Source organism: Lipophrys pholis (assembly GCF_963383615.2).
Source record: "Lipophrys pholis genome assembly, chromosome: 22".
NCBI classification, from domain to species: domain Eukaryota; kingdom Metazoa; phylum Chordata; class Actinopteri; order Blenniiformes; family Blenniidae; genus Lipophrys; species Lipophrys pholis.
The window spans coordinates 10,497,455-10,521,087 of NC_137644.1; the positions used below are offsets into that span (position 1 = coordinate 10,497,455).

At 44.8% G+C, this 23,633-nt stretch overlaps 1 protein-coding gene across 2 annotated transcripts; it reads right to left on the reverse strand.

Moving 5' to 3' along the window:
• Positions 1-48: 48 nt before the first annotated feature.
• On the reverse strand, positions 49-22,240 carry ptprb (protein tyrosine phosphatase receptor type b). 2 transcript variants are annotated; one of them, XM_080492193.1, is made up of 40 exons: positions 22,037-22,240; positions 18,146-18,491; positions 17,518-17,637; positions 17,074-17,211; positions 16,730-16,990; positions 16,386-16,655; positions 16,005-16,121; positions 15,776-15,922; positions 15,464-15,581; positions 15,229-15,374; positions 13,976-14,242; positions 13,696-13,754; positions 12,871-13,075; positions 12,694-12,791; positions 11,444-11,609; positions 11,222-11,352; positions 10,334-10,481; positions 9,889-10,158; positions 9,637-9,812; positions 9,278-9,428; positions 9,053-9,153; positions 8,673-8,838; positions 8,305-8,586; positions 6,551-6,829; positions 6,274-6,423; positions 6,044-6,183; positions 5,822-5,958; positions 5,522-5,628; positions 5,224-5,329; positions 4,948-5,028; positions 4,793-4,810; positions 4,620-4,701; positions 4,433-4,523; positions 3,970-4,046; positions 3,758-3,892; positions 3,555-3,677; positions 3,161-3,324; positions 2,414-2,549; positions 2,206-2,326; positions 49-697 (listed from the first exon to the last, which is right to left on the reverse strand). In XM_080492193.1, exons 1-40 carry the CDS (start codon positions 22,115-22,117, stop codon positions 675-677), a joined length of 5,934 nt encoding a protein of 1,977 aa, XP_080348319.1. In that variant the 5' UTR covers positions 22,118-22,240; the 3' UTR covers positions 49-674. The 2 variants fall into 2 exon arrangements, with proteins under 2 accessions (XP_080348319.1, XP_080348318.1); XM_080492192.1 differs by having other exon boundaries at positions 587-697; positions 2,172-2,326.
• Positions 22,241-23,633: the final 1,393 nt, after the last annotated feature.

Here is a 23,633-nt window from a genome sequence, read left to right on the forward strand (position 1 = left end):
ATAAATAAACTGAAATCACAACCCATCATTACAAACATCTTAGTTTTTAGATTATTTACTTTTATTGTTTGCTTACAAAAGTGGCTTTAGTTTGATAAACTTCCATAAATTTAAAAATAAAACAACAACAGGTCAAAGCTGCATGAAATTTGCACAAAGTCTTAACTTAAGGATAATTTCCTTCAAACTGAGTGACACAAACATCAGATGTTATAATTAATGGCAATAATTATCATAGCACCCAGTTTGTCACGTATTTAAAATCAGACAAATTCAGAATGTGTCATTGGGGTTTTTTGATTTTTGTTTTTATTATTCATTTGATGGTTAAATACGCATTTTAAGCCTGGAAATCAAATATTTACATACAGCAACATGTGAGGAGGTAAATACAGAGCTTATAATGTGGCTTCAGCAGGACGACTCGGCACATACATATCACGCTCTCCTTTTATAAAGCTTACTTTTAATGAAAAACAGACAAGCAAGAGAGTATGTGAGCCTCAATCAATCGATTCCTATTTAAATCCAGTAAAATAATCTTAAAAAAACAACAGAATTGAAATGAAACTCAGTTTACTGAAATGTGCGACATAATTCTTTAGCTTTTATTCACTTTTTCTGTTTCTATGAGACCAGTATTCTTTGAATGCCCAACGACCGTCATCACCTCTCTAATGTCCAGTGTAGACGAAATCTGTGGAGACACAAACAGCCGAGTCATACAGCGTCTGGTTAAAGTATCCTGAATCATCGTGTAATATACTGAGTTATGGTGGAGTGTCATGAATCACAATATAGTCTGACAGGACATCATCATGCTTAGTGGGATGAACAATAGTGCAGTTCTCTGAGGCACAGTGTTTTATGCTGAGTCATAGTTCAGTATGATGAATCAGTGTAGTTTGCTGAGGCAGAGTGTATCATGCCGAGTTGCTGAAGCAACTGATTCATACTTAAATATGATGAGCCATAGTGCAGTTTGCTGAGGCACAATGTATTATGCTGAGTCATTGTTAAGTATGAGGAGTCAGTGTAGTTTACTGAGGAACAGTGTATTATGATAAGTCATAGTTCAGTATGATGAGTCACTGTACTTTGCTGAGGCACAGTGTATCATGCCGAGTCATAGTTCAGTATGATGCGTCACAGGGCAGTTTGCTGAGTGACAGTGCAGTTTGGTAAGGAACAGTGAAGTATGCTGAGTAACAATTCAGTATGATGAGTCACAGTGCAGTTTGCTGAAGCAGTGTATTATGCTGACTCATATTTAAATATGATGAGTCACAGTGCAGATTGCTAAGACAGAGTGTGCTATGTCGAGTCATAGTTCAGTACGAGGAGATTCTTTCCCTCCTATGTTCCCATGAGTAAATATGTCATCATCACAGTGACAGGATCTGACGTGTTTGAGGTTTGTGTGCTTTTCTCATCCAGCTTTAATTAGAGCCACGCAAGAGATCATCATGACTCCTCACTGCTTCCATGAGAAATCTGCTTTTCCACTTCTGAATGAATCCACTGTCTCTCCTCCACATAGTGTGAACAAAATTGATTTTACAGACGCCGGAGTAGAAATATCTCGGTGCACATCGTCTGAACATTAATCATTATGTCTTCTGCACCAGGTAACTTCTTGGGTCTCATGTTTTCTCTCTGAATCATGATGTTACAGTTAAACGACTGGATCACCACAGTCACACGATGTCACAGGACCTGATTGCAGTCGATGCGGAGGCTGTGAGGTAGAAGCTTCCGGGCGTGGAAGAATAACAGACTCATTTATTTGATTAAGTTTCCTTAAAGACTCACTGGGGCAACTGAAGGCCAACAATGTGATATTTGTCTCAGAGCCTCATTAACTCAGCAAATATATTGAATGATTCGAGCTGATTTAACCAGATTTAGATGGATTCAACCAGGTTTAAACTGATTGAATTGAAATTCAACTGAGTGGACTGAAAATGATCACAGTAAGGTCAAGAAGGGATTTCAGTCGGTTTTTGCTGCAGGATTTGATGGAGTTTTTTTTAAAAGCTGTTAGTGAAAGGCGGAGTTTTGCCAATGAGCTCCAGATGACTTGTGCTTGTTGAGAAGAGGAATTTGACAGGGTGAAGCGATTGTATATATGTGTACAGTTTTGTTTTGTGTCATCTGTCCACCATACTCACAGTACGGGGATATTTTGACAAAAACGTTGTGTACCTCGGCAGTACTCGGGGTTAAAGTTCTCGTAGATGGGGTACAACGGGTTTTCCTGCTCGCTGCGATGTTTCCGGGCTCTCAAGACGTCTCGCACACACTGATGCAGGAAGGCGTACTGACACTGGAACACACACACACACACACACAAGGTCCAGGTTCACGGGAGAACTCCAACTCAAACACCGCAGGGCTCAGACTGTTCGATCACCTCAGTTTGGACCATGTGGTGGCGGTGCAGGCGCAGGTCGAACACACAACCGTACAGGTCCACGGTTCCTTTGGAGTCCAGCTGCTGCAAAACCCGATCCAGAGCCACAAAGGTCCCTGTGCGGCCGACCCCGGCACTGTTACCACACACACACACACACACACACACACACACACACACACACACACACACACACACACACACACACACACACACACACACACACACACACACACACACACACACACACACACACAATGAGGGAGAATCTTGAAAGGATGACATTAAACTAAACAGGTTCTAAAATGGAACGTGAACCTGAACTAAGACCGGAACTTTAACATGAACCCAAACATGGACCTGAACCAGGGCAAGAACCAGAACAGGAACCTGACCAGGAACCTGAATAAGAACTAGGACAGGAACCTGAACAGGAACCTGTATGAGAAGTAGGACAGGAACCAGGACAGGAACCTGAATAAGAGCTAGGACAGGTCCTGACCAGGAAACAGGACAGGAACCTAAACCCGAACCTGAACAGGAGCCTGAATAGGAACCAGGACAAGAACCTGAAGAGGAACCTAAACTTTATCCTGAACCAGGACGAGAACCTGAATTGGAACCTGAACAAGAACCTGAAAAGGAACCCAAACCTGATCCTGAACTAGGACGAAAACCACAACAGGAACCTGAACAGGATCCGGGATCTGAGCCTGAAGATGGACCAGGGCTGTAGTGTCGACCTACCTGCAGTGCACCACGGTGGCGCCTGTGCTGGGTGAGCGGTCCACGTAGTCCCGGACCGTGCGGACGAACTGGATGAGGGACTGCGTGCTGTCGGGGACGCCGTGGTCCGGCCACACGGTGTAGTGGAAGTGTCGCAGAACCCGAGGATAACTGCCGCCGCTCTCCTGGTTCATGTTTACAAGACAAACAGATAAACACCGAGACTTTAAAACCTTGTTCAGTTTTCTTCTCCAAACACAGCTGAACAAAGAGCAACTTTTTCAACAAGACTGAGGAAGTTTCTTGTTTATGTATTTAAAATCAGACAAACAGTCTGAACTCTCAGTTTTCATCCTTCATCTTTTTTTTATAAAGTTTTTTTCCCCCTCTCAACTGAATTTACTACAACAGGTACCGAGGAGATCTTGAACTCTCGGATGGTCCACTCCGGCAGGACGGACTCGGACAGCATCTGGAGGACCAGGTCTCCGTAGTATAATGGCTCCCGGTCTGCAGGCCAGTACTGATCACACTTCACCTGCAAACACAACGAGACCACGTGAGAGCCCCGACTCTCGGCTGTTTTGTTGCAGGGATTGTTGTGCACCACAAACTCACCCGTCCTTTCTCCACGCACTGTGTTACCATGACGACGTTGTAAACGCCGTGCTCCCACACCATCCGCCAGAAATCATCCTTTGTGCCGGGCAGCGGCCCCTGGGTGGCGATGTACTCCCGACGGTAATTATTACCCTGCACAAGGAGGGTAGACGGGTCAGAGTGTGTGTGCGCGTGTGTGCGTGTGCGTGCGTTCATGCGTGCGTTCATACCGGCATGTAGCTGGCGTTGATGTAGTCGGAGCAAGGGTCGTCCTCCAAATAAGTAAGCTTCACTCTGGTGGAGTCGACTGGGATGAAAAGGAAGGAATGAATAAATGAATGAAAGAATACAGGAGATAGAGAACAAGTGACTAAATGAACGAGTGAATGAGCTGTTGAAGCCGCGCTGTGTTAAAGCAAGTCTTTACAGAAGAGCTGAAGTTCTGCGCCAGAACATCTGAAATGTTCATATGAGCATGAAACACCAACAATCACATGACTCTGAAATGTAAACAAGAACTTCAGTTTTACTTTTATCAACTCTGAAATGTGTGTGTGTGTGTGTGTGTGTGTGTGTGTGTGTGTGTGTGTGTGTGTGTGTGTGTGTGTGTGTGTGTGTGTGTGTGTGTGTGTGTGTGTGTGTGTGTGTGTGTGTGTGTGTGTGTGTGCGTGTGTGTGTGTGTGTCAGTCTCACAGGGCAGGATGTTGTTGTATCGGTTCTTCCCACGGTTTTCAGGCAGCCGGGAGACGTCCATCGTCTGATTACGGCCGACGTCCTTCAGATCCTGAAACAAACGTGTCAAACTTTCTCTTGAGACTTTTATTTTAATGTTTTACGTTCTTTGTTTACGCGTAGCACGAAGATGACGGGACGTTGTTACCTCAAACTCCTCAGACAGCAGGTAGTTGGAGTCGGCCTGGAGCTTGTTCAGGTGGGACTCGAAGTGACAAGACTTTATAGGACTAAACACACAAACACATCATGAAACTGACATTTAACTTGAAAATCTAAAAAAAAAAATATATATATATACATAAAGAGAGCGCGACTTACCTAGTGACCCGCCGGTTACTGTAAAAAGAAAAATTAAAGCCTGGTTACTCGCATACGAAGAAAATCGCAGGGGACTTATCTAGTTCTCTGTCTGATGGGGGACCACCAGGGGGCAGCAGAGAGCAGCAGCATCTTGTTTGAACCTGGTCGCTCACCTTCTGACGCCCACGTAGCTCCCAGAGGAAGGAACTTCTTTCCACATACTCATCCGCACCACGGGGTTCTCCTGCACAGCACTGCACACACATAACCATGGATTGTGACTGGAAAACCAACTTTAATCCAGATGTAAAACCTGCTTCGACAGTAAATTCCCCAAGGAGATCAATAATTCTTATGGCGTAATATTCTCCCGTCGTTACGTCGTTACATTGTTAGGTGGTTATGTGATTATTTTGATTTTGTTGTTACGTGGTTATGTTGTTACTTACACTTTTCGAAGCCGCTGCCGGTAAACCAGCAGGGAGACGACCGCACCCATCACACCGATGAGGAACATGCCGGCACTCAGACCCTCCACCACGCCACCTAGAGGCTCTGACAGAGCAACAGCACATCCACACAGAAAGAAACAGTTGTTTCGTCTGAGAGGGAAAAATATCGTGCCTTATTGTCAGATTGAGTTTGATTTCAGGCCAGCATCAACTTAGTTTCAATCTAGGTTTAGGTTAACTTCAGGTTAACTTCAGGTTAGTTTCAGGTCGGCTGTAGATGTTTGAAGCATCTCACCTGAGTGTGTCCTGATTGGCATCGACAGGAAGGTGTCGGTATGGAGAGGCCGGGCAAACTCACGATGGTTTTCATCAAAGAGTTTAGTGAAGGCTCGCACACTCACTCTGAATACAGGAGAGACACAAAACAATATACTGAAATACACCCGAGAATACACACCAAACTAAACCGAAGTACACAAAACACACCCTGAAATAAATAATATAAATTATTATAATAATCATTATTTATAATAAAAACAAAACACTGATATACAGAGGATAATGCTTCTTATCCGACACACAAACACAAACAGACCTGTATAAAGTTTTGGGTTTCAGCGGCCCGTCACAGAAGTTGCCGTAGCTGTCACTCAGGAAATGGTCATTGTCATTGTAACGGTCACAAGCTCCGCCCAGCCGGTCTCCTCCTGCCCCCAAATTCACCTCCACCACCTGAAGGAAAGTCACATTGTGTCAATCTATTTTCTAGACTAAAGACTAAAATCCAGAGCAGCGTTGGCGGCATTGTCTTGGTTACCTGTGCTGCTGCAGACTCCGCCTCCTGTGGGCAGCGGCTGGGGAAGTAGGCGGTTTGATAGGCGCGTATGGATGCGTTGCCGATGTAGTCGCGGTAAGAGGGCAGAGGGTGGCGCTGCTCCGGCTGCAGGAGCTCGTTGGCTGTGGAGGAGTGAGGGTCAGACTATGACGGGAAGTTTTTAACCACGTTAGCGTTTGTGTCGGTGATAGCAGTAGCTTTGGCGTCGGTACCATCGGACTCGGCCACGACGACGGCAAAGTATCGCACGGCTCCGTTGGCATCGCTGAACCACGAACAGTTGAAGCGGAACAAGATGGAGGACGACGTGACCTTTGATGACCTCTCGCTGACTCGGACGCTGGGAGGCGGGACCGGGGGACCTGAGAGGTTACACAGGCTGTCAATCATCACGGAGGAAATACTATGAGGGGTACCATGTCACACTGATCTGCTTGGCGGTTCATCTTTGTAATCGTGTGTCTTTGTAAGCGTGATTCCCAGACTCACAGTCAATCATGGTGGTGGTGGCGTGTGTCGCCGGCGGACTCGTCTGTCCGGCGGACGACACCCTGACCGTCACCGAGTAACGCCGGTATGCATCCAGGTGGTCCAGCGTCACCGCTGTGACGCCGCCTGCCAGCCGCAACGCTGACATCAGCTCCCCGTCGTCATGGCGACGGCACTCAACCTCGTAGGAGTCGAAGTCAGTGAGCGGCGGTGACCAGGAGCAGGAGAGGGAGGAGGACGACAGTGGGAAGCAGTGGATGGACTTCAGAGGAGCTGGACCTGGGGAGGAGCAGGAGGACATTGAGGTCTGTAATGTTCATGCTTGTGTCTTTAATTAAACTGAGTCCCAGATCATTTTATCCTCCATCTCCTCTCTTTAATCTGCACCTCTCTCTCCGAAGACACGCCCACCTTCCACCACCATCATCAGATAACCTTGATTTGATAAATTACTGTAATCACAGGCCAGATTCCTGTATGGATTAATTAACTCCTGATAAATCTGAAACAGTCACGTTGGTCTGCCTACAGGGACGAGGTGGAGCGGCTGATTGGACGGTGCGGAGGAAACAACTTGCTTCATCAGTGGAGACTGTGTTGAGGGACTGGAAGACTTCTGCTTCCTGTGAGTCCACATTGAGGAAGGTGTGTTTTGAGGAAGGTGGTGTCGTTTTACAGTTGCACCATAGAGACTAAGCATCCTAATGGGATGTATATGCGTATGTGTCCAGAGAGTCCTCAATATGACCCAGAAGATAGCCGGGATGGAAGATCTACCAGGTTTGCGCTGTTTCAAATAAGCACAGGACATTTTGAACAACACGTCCCTCCCTGATCGCTCCCTGTTTGAACTGCTGCCATCCAGAAGACAGTACCAACAAATCAAAGCAAGGAGGAACAGACTGAAAAACTGAAAACTGCAATAAATGGGCATCTCAACACCCTCTCTTCTTCCACCAGCTTCTCCATCTCTTTGATGTCATTTATAATGACAGCTTTAAAAGACACTGTTATCCCGATGGCACACAACTGTACATCTCCACCAACACCATCTCTTTTTGGTCACATAAATCAAACAAATGAGATTCAATCGTCCTTTGTAAAATCCCCACACTTCATTACCGTGTCTCCTACCACAGTGTACATCCAAGTAACTACAGCATTGTTCTTCCACCTCTGTCGCATTGTCCTCTCCTCAGCCCCACCTCCAAAGCCTTAAGGAGACTTCGCTGATAATTTGAACAGGTCCAGGTTGCTGGCCGATTTCTTTTCAGTGGAACCCCAAGGGGTTGTAAATGTCATTTTGTGGATAACTAGTAACACTATAATCAATAAACCAGCAAATTACAGTGGCTGGTGATCAAGACAGTTAGTGTCTGCTCATTTCTTCAGCTGCATTTTATCGGTTGTTAGTTTCCAGCAGACCCATGATTCTCAGTTTCTCACTTTAAGCTGTGAGGATGTTTTTAGTTTTTTTCCCCAATCTTTTCATGTTTGTCCTGTTTAAGTCTGTGAGCAGGAAACTCTTGGATCCTCGGAGACTCTCAGAGGGACAGGGTCAGTTTTATTTATGAATGACCTGGATCGCTTCTTCTCTTCTCCCTCCAACTCTGCTGCCACCATGTGGCTGACAGCCACATTCAGTTTGATTTTCTTAGTTGAAATCAACTGACCAATGACAGATTCAAAGTTTTACACAGAAAAACCCTCATGAAGATAGAAAGATATGTGCCAGTTTTATAAACTCCACCCACTCGTTCGAACGTTCCTCTGGATTGGCTGGCTGTTGACCACAAGTCCTTCCCGGGCCCCTCCCCCGCTGACCGTCCTCACAGTGAAGTTGTACTGTCGCCCTGGAAACATGCCGCCCACGATGCGGCCGGTCAGTTGCGTGGCGGTGACGGACAGGCGGTCCGGGGGACTCCACTGGAGGTCAAAGTTGTCGTAGTCCCCGGAGGCGGGAGCAGACCACAACAGCTCTATAGTGTCATTGGCCAGGCCCTGTTTGACGGACAGGTGAGTGGGCGGGTCTGGAGCTAAGAGTTTACAGAGTAATCAGAGTAAATTACTGATCAAAGTTACTTTGTGAACAAGCTTTCTCTTCAGGTTTTACTCGACTTACAGGTGCGGCCAAACGCAGACACGTTACTGGTCAGTTCCCCGCTGTGGGTGATGACCTCAGCATGGTACAGCCTACCAGGGATCAGACCGGTGAACGTGTGACCCCTTTGCTCCGCCCCCAGAGTCTGAGCGCTCAGCGTGGCCCCGGAGACATCGTGTAACACCACCTGAGACACACCAGACAGTCACACGTCTTCACCTGTATTACATTTCTTCACGTCTTCAGATGTCTCACATGTGGTGAAATGCCTTACACATCTTCAAATGTCTTTTTAGAAAATAAAGAATTGGTTAGAGAAAGTAATACTTTATTTTGTATATTTTGACTGACATTTAAACATTGACTAAGGTTAGACACGCTATACGGCAACTGAATTGAACCTGGTAGCTGCTGCATGCGCCCCCTGCTGGCTCCCAGCTGACCGTCAGCCTGTCTGTCCGTCCTGAACTCTGAACCTGGAGAGTCGACACTGGAGACGGAACTGTAGAGGACAGACACCGGATATCAGCCAATCAGCTGTTCACCCTGGTTACCGAGGAGACCACACTGCAAAGTGAGGCGGCACAATACCCAACACATGTTGAATGTCAAATAAAAGCACTGACCGGTGCGGGCGAGCACAGACGAGTCGCTGCTCATGTCTCGACTCCAGCTCACCACCTGCAGACGGTACAGACTTCCCGCTCGAAGGCCCCAGAACTCACAGCTGTTGGTGTTGGAAGCTACTTTCTGTAGATCCACCAGCTCCCCAACAATCTGACACACACGGCATCGACATGTTACCATGACAACTACAGGACACACACACACACACACACACACACACACACACACACACACACACACACACACACACACACACACACACACACACACACACACACACACACTACTACAACTGTATCACTTGAAAGGTGAGATGGTGACACATTGTCTGGAACAGTTCTTCAATCCCTCCTTTCACCTGGTGATGCTGCTTCCTGTCCTGAGCAGAGCTCTGCCTGTGATTGGCCGAGGGCTCGCTGATGCTGTAGAGTGACAGGTCGTAGACGTCCACGTGTCCGTCTGACGGCATCCAGGAGAAGGAGAGCGAGGAGCTGTTGGCAGCAGTGAGCGTCAGATTCCTGACGGCAGCCGGACCTGGAACACAGATACTCTTCTCAGACAGGAAGTCCCGACCTATGGCGCCTATCCGACCAATGAGAGGTCAACTCACGTGTCTGTCCCTCTGCGGTGGCGTCTAGCGACGGCACGCCACCACTCAGCGTCACCACCTTCACACGGTACCACTTCCCCGATGTCAGGCCCTCCACCTGCTCGCTGTGCCGCGCGCCGTCCACCGTGCGGGTCACCATGGCGATGCCAGCCTCATCCAACAGCTGCAGGCTGAAGCCATCGTAGACGCCGACGGGACGCTCCCAGCTGATGGTGAGGCTGTGGGTGGTGTGGTCGTTATCGGCCTGCAGCGCCGTGACTCTGGCTGGAGCTGCAGGACAGAAACAGATTATTATCGTACGTTCAATGGATGGGAAACATAATTCATGCAATACTTATCACATTTCACCTGATTGTATATGTTTGTTTACCAGATTGTAATGTCTTCAATCAGAATCGAAGGCATTTCCATGCTATGTGATTTGTTTTTGCTTTGAGAAACAAACCTGTTCGGCCTGAAGCTGTGACGTCATTGGTCAGTTTCCCACTCAGTGATTGGACGGTGATGAAGTAGACGTGGCCTGGGATCAGGTCCATGAAGTCCAGCGTGGTGACGTGTTTGGGAACGGGACGCGTTTCCATGATGACGTCATCCTGAATTGTCAGAATCATGAATCAAACTTTCAGGTTTGCGTTGAATAAAAATTATTATTGTCACCGTTAAAGCTTTTAAATTAAGATTTCATCACTTTTAAAGTTAAAACTTTCAGCACTGAAAAGATTTGTTTAGCCTCCTCATCTTTATCTCTGTCCTCACCATCTTCATCATTCTCATCTTTATGTTCAACTTCATCATTCTCATCTTCCTTACCTTCATTCTCCTCATCTTCATCCTCCACCATCTTCATCTTCCTCATGTTCAACTTTGTCCTGCCCATTTTCGTCCTCCTTATCTTTATCTTATCCCCCTCATCCGCGCCAACCTCATCTTTATGCTCGTTATCTTCATCCTCCTCATCTTCACCGTCCTTTCCTTCATCTTCTTCATATTTTCATCTTCACCCTTCTTATTTTCATTATCCTCCTTTTCGTCTTCATCATACTTCATTTCATCAAATGTTTAATTAGATTTTTTCAATCAGACTGTATTTGTTTGTGGAGACGTTGTCGTGGTTTCAAGGCTCCTTCCTTTTTTATTTTTCTTCAGGTAAAGTTGCATGGAGGCATATGATGTTTTTAAAAAACTACTTATTGATTAAAAACCTCCTTTTAACCTTTTGAAACTCGTCACCGTCTGAGCTTCACACAGGAAACAGGATCAGTGCTACATGGTTTAATAATGGTAGAGTATGTTCACACCCAGTGTTATTACTAAAAGTGTCATCTGCACTCACTGGGGTCTTCAAGGACACCACATACAGGTCCAGGTCTCCATCTCCAGGGGTCCAGGAGACCTTCAGACCTGCGGACGACTCCATGAGTCCGGGCTCAGGCTCCATACGGAGGTTCCTCACGGTGCTGGGAGCTGAGAGCAAAACACAAGTGAGATTATTCATAGAGCCTCTCCCCGTCTGAGGGTTATCAACATGATCCTGGGGGGGGGTTGGGCCTGGTACCTGTGCGGCCCTCGGTGAACTGCGCCCGCTGGTACGGGCCGCTGAACGTGGACACAACCATCTTGTAGAGGCGGCCCGGCGTCAGTGAGGTCAGTGGGTGGTGTCGAGCTTCGCTGCCCAACAGGAGCGGAGGGAAGACCCTCGAGTCGTTGAAGAGGAGCGTGAGCTGCAGAGGACATGGAGTTTTCTGAATTTGAAAAGGAATTCTCATTGTGTGGTGTCAAGCTATTCTATTTAATTAGGCGGGAACTTTCTCTGTTGTCCACCAGATTTGATCACTTCTGTATTTCGTCCTCCAACTACGAAAAGAAAAAACAAAACAAAAAACTACAACGGTGTATTAAAGAAAGCGGTGCTGGACACCGAGACAGTGATTTCTAGGATTAGTCATAACTACGACGATGGACACAAAAACAGAAGCCTCATTGTGTTTTTCCCTTTTTGCACCATATTTGAAGATACTCACGTGCACATTAAACCAAGCAACAAACATACATACACTCAAAGCTGAAAGTCATATTTATGTCACTTTAGGATCCAGGAGTGTATCAAAAGTGGGAGAAGGAATGTATATCCTCTCACAGGGTTAACCTTATTTGAAATGTTTTTGAGCTTTGAAACATATGTGAAATTTTGCTCCACTTTTTATTATAATAATCTATTATTATCAATAGGATCTAAGAGTGTTTTCTTTTTGTTTGGTTTCTTTATTTACAAGACTTTTGACGTTCTATGCAATAACAAGATTAAACACCCCAACTTAAAAGTTTTTCATTGTGTCAAATATAAAAAGTTGAACGAAAAAAACAGATTAAACAGACTTAGGCTCCATTTACACGTTTCGAGTGAAATCGTTTTTGTTTCAGAAGAGTTTTAGGTTTACACTGCAACATTTTGAAAACGACGTCTTTTGAAACGGAAATGGCAGAAATGCTGAAAATGATGTAGTCGGCATTCCAGGCCACTAGTGGGTGCTGTTGTTTGTTTTTGTTATGAAACTGCACACACATGCACACAGAAAATAATATATTATAAACATTAACAATGGCAAGTACACGTACATTCGTATGGACAGCCAACAAAATTAGAAAGCCTCTGCGGGTGACTGTCAACTATAAAACTACCAACTCCGAGGAGAATATGGACTGACACAGACAGTCATGACACTCTGGAGGCCATCATTGTCATCATCCATCTAAATCTTTTATTATTCATTTAAACTGTGTGTAAAAAAAAAGAAAAAAGCCCACCTCGTAGTGGTCCACGTCTCCGGGGGCGGGACTCCAGGTGACATTCAGCTCGCCTGTGCCTGTGCTGACGAGCAACAGATCCCTGACGGCTGCAGGAACTGAAGGAGAAACGGGAAGTGATCGATGGAAGTTCATTGAGTGACTCTTGTGGTTTATTCCCACGACTTTTTTACTCACAGGTGCGGCCGTCAGTGGAGACACTGCTGACCAGGTCACCGCTCCATGTCTCCACAGTGACGGTGTAGAGACGGCCCGGCGTCAGAGATGAGAAGACACACTCATTGTTTCCAGCAGACACACTCTTGTTCTGCACTAGGCTGTGGTTGTATCGAATCAAAACCATGTAATGGTCCAGATCTCCAGCAGCGTGACGCCAGTACACCTGAACACACCACATAAAGTGCATTGATGACGATGATGATTTATATTTCACATGTGAACATGTGTACATATACTATTTCTTACATGACTCATGTATAAATGTACCCATATTCCTACAACTGTAACAAACTCAATGATACCACATTTGTGCTCAATACTCAGTTCAACCTTTATTAGATTAGATTGGATGGGATTAGATTGGACTTTATTAATCCCACATGGGAAATTCGGCCATCAAAGCACAAATAGTACAAATAATTAAAGATAGTGGCACACAAGAGACTCCGACACACAGGGTTGTTTTGTTCCAACTGCTATTGGTCTGGCTGGTCCTGGCTGTACTTATAAACTCTGGAGACAATGCCAATACTGATTTTAAAGGCCTTTGTCAATTTTGAAATTTCCACAAAACAATTTCACCAAATTCTATATAGACCTTGTCACACTTATGCCCTCAGTCCAGAAGAGTGCCGTTCTAGGAAAAGCTAAGATACTTCGCAGAAATTTCAAACTCTCTCCAGGCCTCCGGTAGAGAACCCAAGCCTGAGGATGATACAGATATCACCCGATAAGGGTGATTTAAAATGTACATTTTTGTGATTTTATGATGATGATGCTCACTTTGAGGAAACCGTCTCTTGCAGAGTGGATTGCAGTTGGGTTTTGGACTGTGGCTGGCTCTGCAATAACATAAAAAAACTACAAATGTTATTATTTTTTTTTTTTTAAGTTCTCTTTTTTTTTCTTTTGCCAACAAATGTAAACAAAAATAATAGAGAATTTTTCTTCTTTTTATTATTAGACATAAAACATGTAAAAAAAAAAGAAAGAAAAGAAAATGTAAGCAATTTTTATTTTTAAATCAGTGACTAAAAATGTAAACAAACGTGTGCATCCTTACGCGTTCGAGCCTGGACAGTGGTGACGTTCTCCATGTTACCGCTCCTCGTTACTATGACGATGGAATACAGGCGTCCGGCGACCAGCGAGCTAAAGGAGCACTCGGGTGGCACCGAACTGGAAACAACCAGTGTGTGGACAGTACGTCGGCCGTCCTGAAGACGCAGCAGGTAACTGTCTACAACACCCCCTGCAGGACGCCATGAGAGCTGTAGGGCATCTGCCCGGCCACCATTAGCAATGGTTACCTGGGAGACCGACTCTGGCGCTGAAAGTACCAGAACAGGGCACATGTAATTTTAGAAAAACAAAAACAGTGATATGTATTTATTTCTTGGAGGCTGTGGGCATGCCGCAAAGCTTTTGTGTTCTTTTTTCTGCTGTCTGGATGCTGATTGGCTTTCAGCCTGAAAATAACCGGGACTCTTGGAGGGAACAGGAAGGGTGTAGAGTGTGTTTGTTCACCTATCTGTGTGGGGACCTTGGAGGCAGACAGACTTCTGAGGACCCTTTGAGACAGTGCTTCAGTGTGTGTGTGTGTGTGTGTGTGTGTGTGGGTGTGTGTGTGTGTGTGTGTGTGTGTGTAGGAAGCCCTTTGTGTTTGTGTGGAACATTCCTGAATTTCTCTTCATTGTTCAGGCTGATTTTATCTCATCACCCTTTGAGGACATGCACCTCCAACATCGCTGCTCAAACACCAACCAGAATCTGAACTTGGGCCTAAACCAGAACTTGAACCAGAATTTGGGCCTGAACTTGGACCTGAACAACAATCTAGACCTTAAACCAGAACCTAAACGCTGAATTCGAATTGGAGTGTGAATTTCTTCCACCTGCTGGAGATCACTAGAACAGCATCAACCTGTTGACTGTGAAGAATAACCAGTTTAAGAATATTATGACGAGAAAACTGAAGTGAATTTTTGTTGATAGTCAGACTAACAGCAGTTGTGTCTCCATTGCTTTTCAGAGTACTCTTTGTTCTGAGACTCCGTGAAGATTGTTTTGTTTCCTGTTAGCTGGAAACAACAGAATCCTATCTTATATACACTCTTATATAAGTCTTCCTCTGACTTCCTGAGGTACTGCAGGTATGCATGCATGGCAGCGTTACAGAAAAAATTGTGTTTTCCCCTGTTTACACAGAGACGGAGTTGGAGTGTTCACTGACACTGAGTGGGAATGGGTGAAAAAATCTTAAACGTGAATCCCGGTTTTGATGAAGTCTGATGAAGTATAAAAAAAACCAGTAACCTGTGCGAGCTTCCAGTGGGGTGGATTCGGATCGCTGATCCCCACTGATGGTGGCAGCCTGCAGGTTGTAGAGGGTGCCAGGTGTCAGACCGCTGAGCAGCAGAGAAGAAGAAGTGACAGGGACGCTGTAGTTGTGGAGTACGACGCTGAAGAAAAAGAAGAGAAAAATAGGAAGACAGATGTTTAAACTAGTTTCAAATTGCTCCCGCTGATTGTGCTCAGCCCATCTAACTACCTGTCTTGCAGCAGAGTCAGAGAGTACGACTCCACGTCACCTGGTGGTTTTTCCCATGATGCCTTAAGACTGTCAACTCCCACGCTGGTCAAAGTGATGCTTTTTATCGCCATGGGAACTGAAGGAGGAAAAAAAAGACAACACTGATAGATAGTTAGAAGAATGTTAAAACATTAACAATATCTCCCGGTTTAATTTATTTTAACCAAGCCAACAACAACAATCTGTGTTGATAATCAGCTTACATTTCAGTAAACGAAGCAATAATCTGATTGGTCAGATCTTGCCCATACCTAATGATGTCACACTCACCTGTTCTGCCCTCCAGGGACACAGATGTGCTCAGATTGTTGCTCTTGGTTGCCACGGTGATGGTGTAACGTCTGCCAGGTGTGAGAACGTTAAAAGTATTTTCCCTCATCTTGGCATCCACGTCTCTGGTGTCCATGGTGACGTTACCTAGGAGACCAGCCGCAGGGTTACCACGGATGCCAACACACTGACGTCTCCACGTGAGTGTGGCAGGCGCTGCCATGGTTACCATAGCTGATGCTGAGAGAGTATCCATCATGCGACCCCGAGGGGGCGTGGCTCCACATGGCGCTGAGGGATGTCTCATCTGCATGACGTATGTGCAGGTTGGAAACGGGGGGCGGAGCTACAGTGGGGAAGAGAGCAGGGCTTTACTTTATTCAGTTTAGTTCATTTTGGACCTGTGGGTACACAACAAAACAAAAACAAAATAACACAAACAACAAACATAACAGAGCAAAGCACACAAAACAAAACAAAAAACGGAACAGATAACTAAATAAATAATGGCCCGACATATCCGAAAATGGGCTTATTACATATTTTATGAAAAAAGAAAAAAACACATTTTATGCAAAATTTTCGGATTAAAAGGTAATTTTTTCCTGACCTGTGGCTCCATCACAGCTGCTCTGAGCCGTCAGTCCTCCCTGGCTCTCCACTTGCAGCACAGCTCTGTAGCGCTCCCCGGCGGTCAGCAGCCTCTTGTCGAAGCTGAAGCTCAGGGCATCTCTCGGGACGGCTGCACTCACTATCTGCCGAGAGCCGTCGTAAAGAAACACTCTGTAGTTCTTCCAGCGGCCTGCGGGGTGCGACCACGTCAAGAGGAGACCACCATCTCCAGAGGGGGACAGGGAGAGGAGGGTGGGCGGAGCTGGAGCTGCAGAGGATAAGTGTGTAGAGGATGACGAAATACCATGAAAACCTTTGTCTTTTTAAATAAAACGGACTTACCAATTTCCACTGGGAGTTCTGATTGGCTGATCAGCTCGCCGCTCCGTGACGTCACTGACAGCAGATAGGCCGAGCCAGGTGTCAGCTGAAGGATGGCGACCTCGGTGGCGTTGTGGGGCAGTGCCAACTCCCAGACGGTTGTCCCGTTGGATGACAACGAGACGATAAGGCCATCAGCATCGCCTTCAGGCTGTTGCCATGACAACAACAAAGTTGTACTGTTGTTCTTGATGACGGTGATGTTGGAGACAGGAGAGGGCGCTAAGGAGGAGACAATAGATTTTCTCTTAATCTCTTCTACTTCCCCTAACACCACCAACCCCCTACTCTGCCTCCTGGCCTACCTGTCTGGGCCTCGATGGTGCAGCTGCTCTCCTTCCCTCCAGCCTCCGTCACCACGGTGACGTTGTACCGTCGCCCTGGCAACAGATCTCTCAGATCATGTTGTGTTGTATTGCCCAACGTGTTGTTTCTCAACAGAGCTGCAGAGACATGAACATCAAAACCCTTAGGGTGGTTGTGGCGGGCGCTGTTGTCCATGTTGTGTGCATCATAGTGTGTGACAGTCATACACAGAATTGTGTGTGTGACAGTTGCAGCAGTGTTGTGTTTGTTGTTGTAGTGTGTGCGACAAGGTAGTAAAGAGTTTGTGAGCATTGATTGGGGAGTCACAGTGATAACCCATCAGCATTTTATGTTGTGTTGTGTGTGTGACAGTCAGACTCCTGATGGTTGTTGTGTGAATTTTGAGTGTGTGTGTGTTGTACTAGTGTGTGTAATAGTCGTACTCCCGGTGTGGTCTCTGAGCTGAATTTTGCTTCGCTGCATTCCAGCTCCGACTCGCCAGCTGAGACTCAGACTGTAGCAAGACCTGGAGGTTACAACCAGACCAGTAGGGGGTGCCGGTCCTGAAACACACACACACACACACACACACACACACACACACACACACACACACACACACACACACACACACACACACACACACACACACACACACACACACACACACACACACACACACACACACACACACACACATATATTGTATGGTTTAATCACCACACTGAAGTTCACTGCAGGAACCAGGGGAACAGACGTCCCATTTCCTCTGAACACAACACACAGCGCAGAGACGCACTCGACTGCTCCGTCACGCCCTTTCTCCGAAACAATGGAGGCAGGAAGTGTGAGCCGCCAGACTCGGCCTTAACAGGCCAGCGAGAAAACACACAAAAACACAAATACAAATTATCGAGTGTTCATTGTGAGAGTGTTGAAGTCGTGTGTGTAACGCCCGCTACACACTGGGGCCCAGGCGAAAGTTAACAATTGTGAGAGAATTGTGGGCAATATCTTTTGGTTTTGGCTCTAAATCATTAGTTTAGTTCATAATTTTTTTTCTGTACGTACGGGTGTAGACGGTGATGTTGGCCTCCTCTTGGTGGCTGTTAGATTGGACTTGCAGCAGGTGGGCGGTCCCATCTTCCAGGTGACCCAGGACACAGGTGAAGACCTCGTTCAGCTGGTCTCTCTGCAGCTCATTGGTCGGTGGAAGCGTAGCCCCTCCCTCCTCCTCTTTTGATCTGGAGCAGGGGGCGGAGCCCGCGCCTGCTGAGGTGACAGTGAAGGAGCATTGGCGTCCGGGCGTGGTGACCCTCAGAGTGATGGAGTCTGAGCTCGACGCCATTTCAGTCACTGAGATGTTACAGGAGTCGAACGGCCCGAGGTCATCTGTGGGGGCGGCGCTGCGAGTGTGCTGCACGGAAAAAAAAATTCAAGAACGACGCTTAAAAAAGTATTAAAAAAAAAAAAAAGATCTGCAATATAACAAATAAAAACAGAATAATTTACACCACAAACACAAAACACACTAAAGTACATACAAACACAATACAATAAACTTGAAACACTGAACTATAAACAGGAAACACTGATCTACAAACATACAATTCACTAAAGACCTTCACTATAGACCCACAACACAGTAAACTACAAAACACAAAATACACTAAACTTCAGACAACAAACACTGAACTACCAACAAAATACTAATCTACAAAACACACAATACACAAAACTACAAACACACAATACATTACTCTCCATACACACACAACACACAGAGGGGTAACTGTAACTGAAATAAATCTTCATATACGAAGTTGTAGGGAAATGTTTCAGATAGTTTAAGGAATATTAAAATGAGAAAAACAATAGAAATATTCCGAGACATTAAAAAAAATTAAGTGTTTTAAAGAAACATACACATCAACTCAGAAGTCCTTTTTCTTACCGGGTGAGTTCAATGTACATTCCTTGTTTCTATCTTTTTCTTAAGAGCAGAATCACCATTTTATGTATTTTTAAATAATAAATTCCTTGTACTATACTTATTTTTAAATATACTATTCATTTTAATCTTTGTCTCAAATTGTCCACAAATCTATATCTTATTTATTTACCACTGAATGGGATAGTAGGTAATTTTGTGGTTCTCTTGGCACAATGATAATAAAGATTGTAACTCTTAAAATCAATTTGTTAAGTTAAAATGGAATATATTAATACAGTTTAGAGTCTGAACCAATATCTCTTCTCAATGCATTACAATAATGGATAACATTTTTACTAACATTATAGATCACAATACAATCAGTTCAGGTCAGAATATACGGCAGTGAAAATGCAAAGTGTGAAAGAGAGAAAGGCCTTGATTACAAATCATTTCATGTGAAAATGCATCGTGTTTGTTTTTTGGATTTCAACAGCAATGTTTTGAAAACAATGTCCGTTGACATGGAAACGGCAGAAATGCTGAAAGAGAAGTGGTTTCTTATCTTGGGCCACGAGTGGGCGCTGTTCCAAATCACTCCCGTTTCCATAGAGACGAAATCGGAGCATTTTTGAAAAGTTCCACCTCTTGGGAGCTGCTTTCAAGAACTTGCATTTCCATTGGCTCCATAAAGCTTTACAAATGGTCTATTTTTCTGTGATACTACCACATAAGAGTGAGTGTTCGGAGGTGTGAGACAACGTCTCTGATTGTTTTGCACGTTTCAGAAAAAATCCATCAGGACCGCAGCAATTCACTATTTTTAAACTCCTAAACTTCACAGATTTAACTGACGCACAAAGCAAGAAACAAACTTCTACCAAATTAACATGACAAAAATGTCTTTATTAGCAGAGAGAGGGGGGTTACCTCATGTTTACATGACCTTAGAGTCGAAGCACGGAGCAGCACAAACTGACGCTATCAAAAATGCATGAAGATGAAGAAAGACCGTGTTGAAACAATGCATTATGGCGCATGTGTTTTTGGGCGTTAGGACCGCCTCTCTTTCCCTGGTTGTCTGGTTTGGCGCCGGGGTCGTCTGGGTTCACGTTTCTGACGGTAGTGAAGTTGGATCAGTGCAGAACGACACGGGAGGAGCTTGTAAATGATGTGGAGGCAGCTGGGACCACAGTCACCAAGAAAACCACCGGGAACACAACTTCACAGTGGAGGTCCTGCATTGTGTATGTGTAGTTAAAGGTGTGATTAAATCGGTACAGAATAAGAACAGAAATATGAGAATAAATAATAGTAGAATAAATATTGTAGGCAGTGAAACAGGCTGTGGAGGAGTCAGGAGATGGAAATGGAATAAGAAGGAGGATTCAATAAGCTTTGCTTCTTCTTTGTCACACATGATTAATGTGTGTGTGCATGTGTGTTATCAGTGAGATTATTCACACCACAGCAGTGATGTGGGATATGTGTACTTAACACATCCACTGTGTATATATGGGCATATATAATATGTAAAAAAACTAATTAAAAAAACTCAGAAATCATAATCGTATAATACTAGTAATATAATACTGGACTATAGCAATACTGTATGATATTATTACGCTATAATAAGTGACACGAAAATGAAGTAACACTAACATACAGTAGTGGTACGTCATGTTAGTATCACTTGGTAGAAGTGCTACAGTATGATAGTGTAGTACAATAATATGACTATATAATAATATTACAATAAGAAAGTAGTACAATATTTGCACAGTATGGTCGTGGTACTGTAAGATGATATCACAGTATGATCATAGTACAGTACTGCAGCCCTATAGCATTAAAGTTACATTATAGCAGTGGTACTGTTCAGGAAGATGGAATAAAGTATGGTAATAACACTGTATGACAGAATTTTAAATCCTTCCATGAACTTATAAAGGCTCTTAACAACCCGTCTCCACTTTTAAGATCAGGCTTCAAACATTCCTGTTCAGTGAAGCTTATAGTTTGGCTGCTTCAGGACACCCTGGACCGTTTTCTAGTGAAGCTGCTCGAGGTTTAGACTGCTGGGAGAGCTTCACTGAGCGTCTTTCCTCTCCTGCTCTACAACACAGTCATAGTTCAGTATTCTCTCTACTACAGTCTGTGCTCTCTCCCTGTCTTCTACTCTACTCTACTCTACTCTGCTCTCTCTCTCTCTCTCTCTCTCTCTCTCTCTCTCTCTCTCTCTCTCTCTCTCTCTCTCTCTCTCTCTCTCTCTCTCTCTCTCTCTCTCTCTCTCTCTCTCTCTCTCTCTCTCTCGCTCTCTCTCTCTCTCTCTCTCCGGATTTATGACTTTGTTATGACAGTCTGTTGCTTTGTTTTTACTTGTATCACCCCCTGCCTGACCCTGGGTTTGAATCTTTCCAAACAGTTTGTCTGTCTGTCCAATCCTTTTCTCTCTTTCTATCCTCCAACCAGGACAGCAGAAAGCCGCCACCTCTGAGCCTGGTTCTGCAGGTTTCTTCCTATTTATAGGGAGTTTATGGGGGACCAGTGGTATAATAGGTGGGTTTTTCTATGTAAAAGTGCCTTGAGATGACTTGTATTTGGCACTATTGAAATTAAATGGGATTCAATTGATAGTATTCTATTATGGTACAGTACGATTGTAGTGATGTATTGTATTTTAGGATGATGGCATGATAATATCACTGTATGACAGCATTACAGCATATACAGTATATTACACATCAGTTTGTTCCCACTGTCCAAAAGATGTATGTGAGGTTAATGGCCAGTTGGTGTGAGTGTTTGTGTCTTGATGTACTGGAGATCTGTGCAGGTGTAGCCCGACTTGGCTCAATAGCCGCCTGACCTTCAATGATATGACAGTAGATGGATGGACAGTAGTACGGTGATGTAGTAATATAGTAAGACTGTGTTACTGTATGGAAGTAATGCTGTCTGCTCGTATTCCAGCTTGGTAGTTGTACTATGTAGTAGGGAACTGAGGTATTAGAGACAGTATTACTGACCTGTATCTGCAGCACCATCAGCAGTAGGATGGAGGTGAAGCCGTGGAGGCACAGACAGGGCCAGAATTTACATTTCAGCATGTTGCTCCTCCTTCAGATCCTTCGACAGAAAAAAGTCCACCATAATCCTCAACCAGAGGTCCAGATTCTCAGTTTCGCCCGATCCGTCCCTTTTGTCTTATGCGTTGTTGCCCAAAGACGATTCCTGGATCTGAGACTAAAGCAGAGAAAACATCCACAGAAAAGGTTCCTGATGTGATGTTTGATTTATTCCAAAAGATTAAAAACTTTGTCCTCAGTTCCTGTTTGTTCCTCCGAGTCACAGACCATTCCACACTGTCCGTCCTCCGGGCTTCACACTCAGAGATTTGTCTTCTCCAAACTCCAAAAACCCTCCTTTGTCTCTGGAACGCCTCCGTCTTCCTCACAGGAAGTGCTGCTAACAGGGACCAACGCCAACTTCCTGTCGGTCCTACTGGACCCAAACTGCCACACACAGCCTCAAACTCAATCCGGAGACGATACTGATGTTAAGGACGATGATTATATGGAGGTTATAAATAACTGAGCAAAAAGAAGCGAGAATACAGAGTCAGAGGGTAAAAATAGTACCGTGTTTGATTTTTCTGCAGGCAGACATCAATGATTTGCAGAAGTCAAAACGTTCAGAATATCTCGAGACTATCTCTCAGGCGCTAACAGCAGCAACAAACAAGAAGTGGAGCCACATGTGACTCTTTGTCGAACCATTTTCTTCCTATTGATTGGCGGACCTGACTTATTTTCAAAAAGACTCTCCTGGCCAAAATGGTTAAAAAGGCTAAAACTGTTATAATTGCTACTTTTAAAAAAAAGGTTTTAAATGGCCATAAACAAAGTGGTAGAAGGAGGAGAAAAGATGGAGCAAAAACAGGTGAAACGGCTCAAATTCATCAACATGACGAGAAATAAATAATGACAAGTCAACAATATGGCTAGAATAGCCAAACTAGCTGAATTAGATAAAATAAGGTCAAAAGGTTAAAACTGCGTCGTCGTGAATGTATTTATCGAAACTACATGAACGATTTTATGAGCTGTGTGATCTTTTATCATTAAACATGTTCTGGCGCCAAAAGAATTTTATCTGGTGGAAAGTGGCAAAATGGCTTTTTTGATGGGAAACGTTCATCACCTACGTTCTCGGGGTTGATTGTGATCCTTAGTGTTTAGTGGTGATTTCTGGTCATTGGTGGTAATTACTGGTGATCTCTGGTCGTTAGTAGTGATCTCTGGTCGTTAGTGGTAATTAGTGGTGATCGCTGGTCGTTAGTGGTAATTAACTGGCTGTTACTGGTAATCTCTGGCATTTAGTGGTGGTTTCTGGTTGTTAGAGGGGATATCCGGCCATTCGTGGTAATCTCTGGTGGTTAGTTATGGTTACTGGTGTTTAGTGGTGATCTCTGGTTGTTATTGTTGGGTCTTTTGCTATTTCTGGTAATCTCTGGTGCTTAGTGATGGTCTCTGCTGCTTAGTGATGGTCTCTGGCAGTTAGTGGTAGTCTCTGGATGTTAGTGGGAATGTCTGGCCATCGGTGATGGTTTCTGGTTGTTAGTGA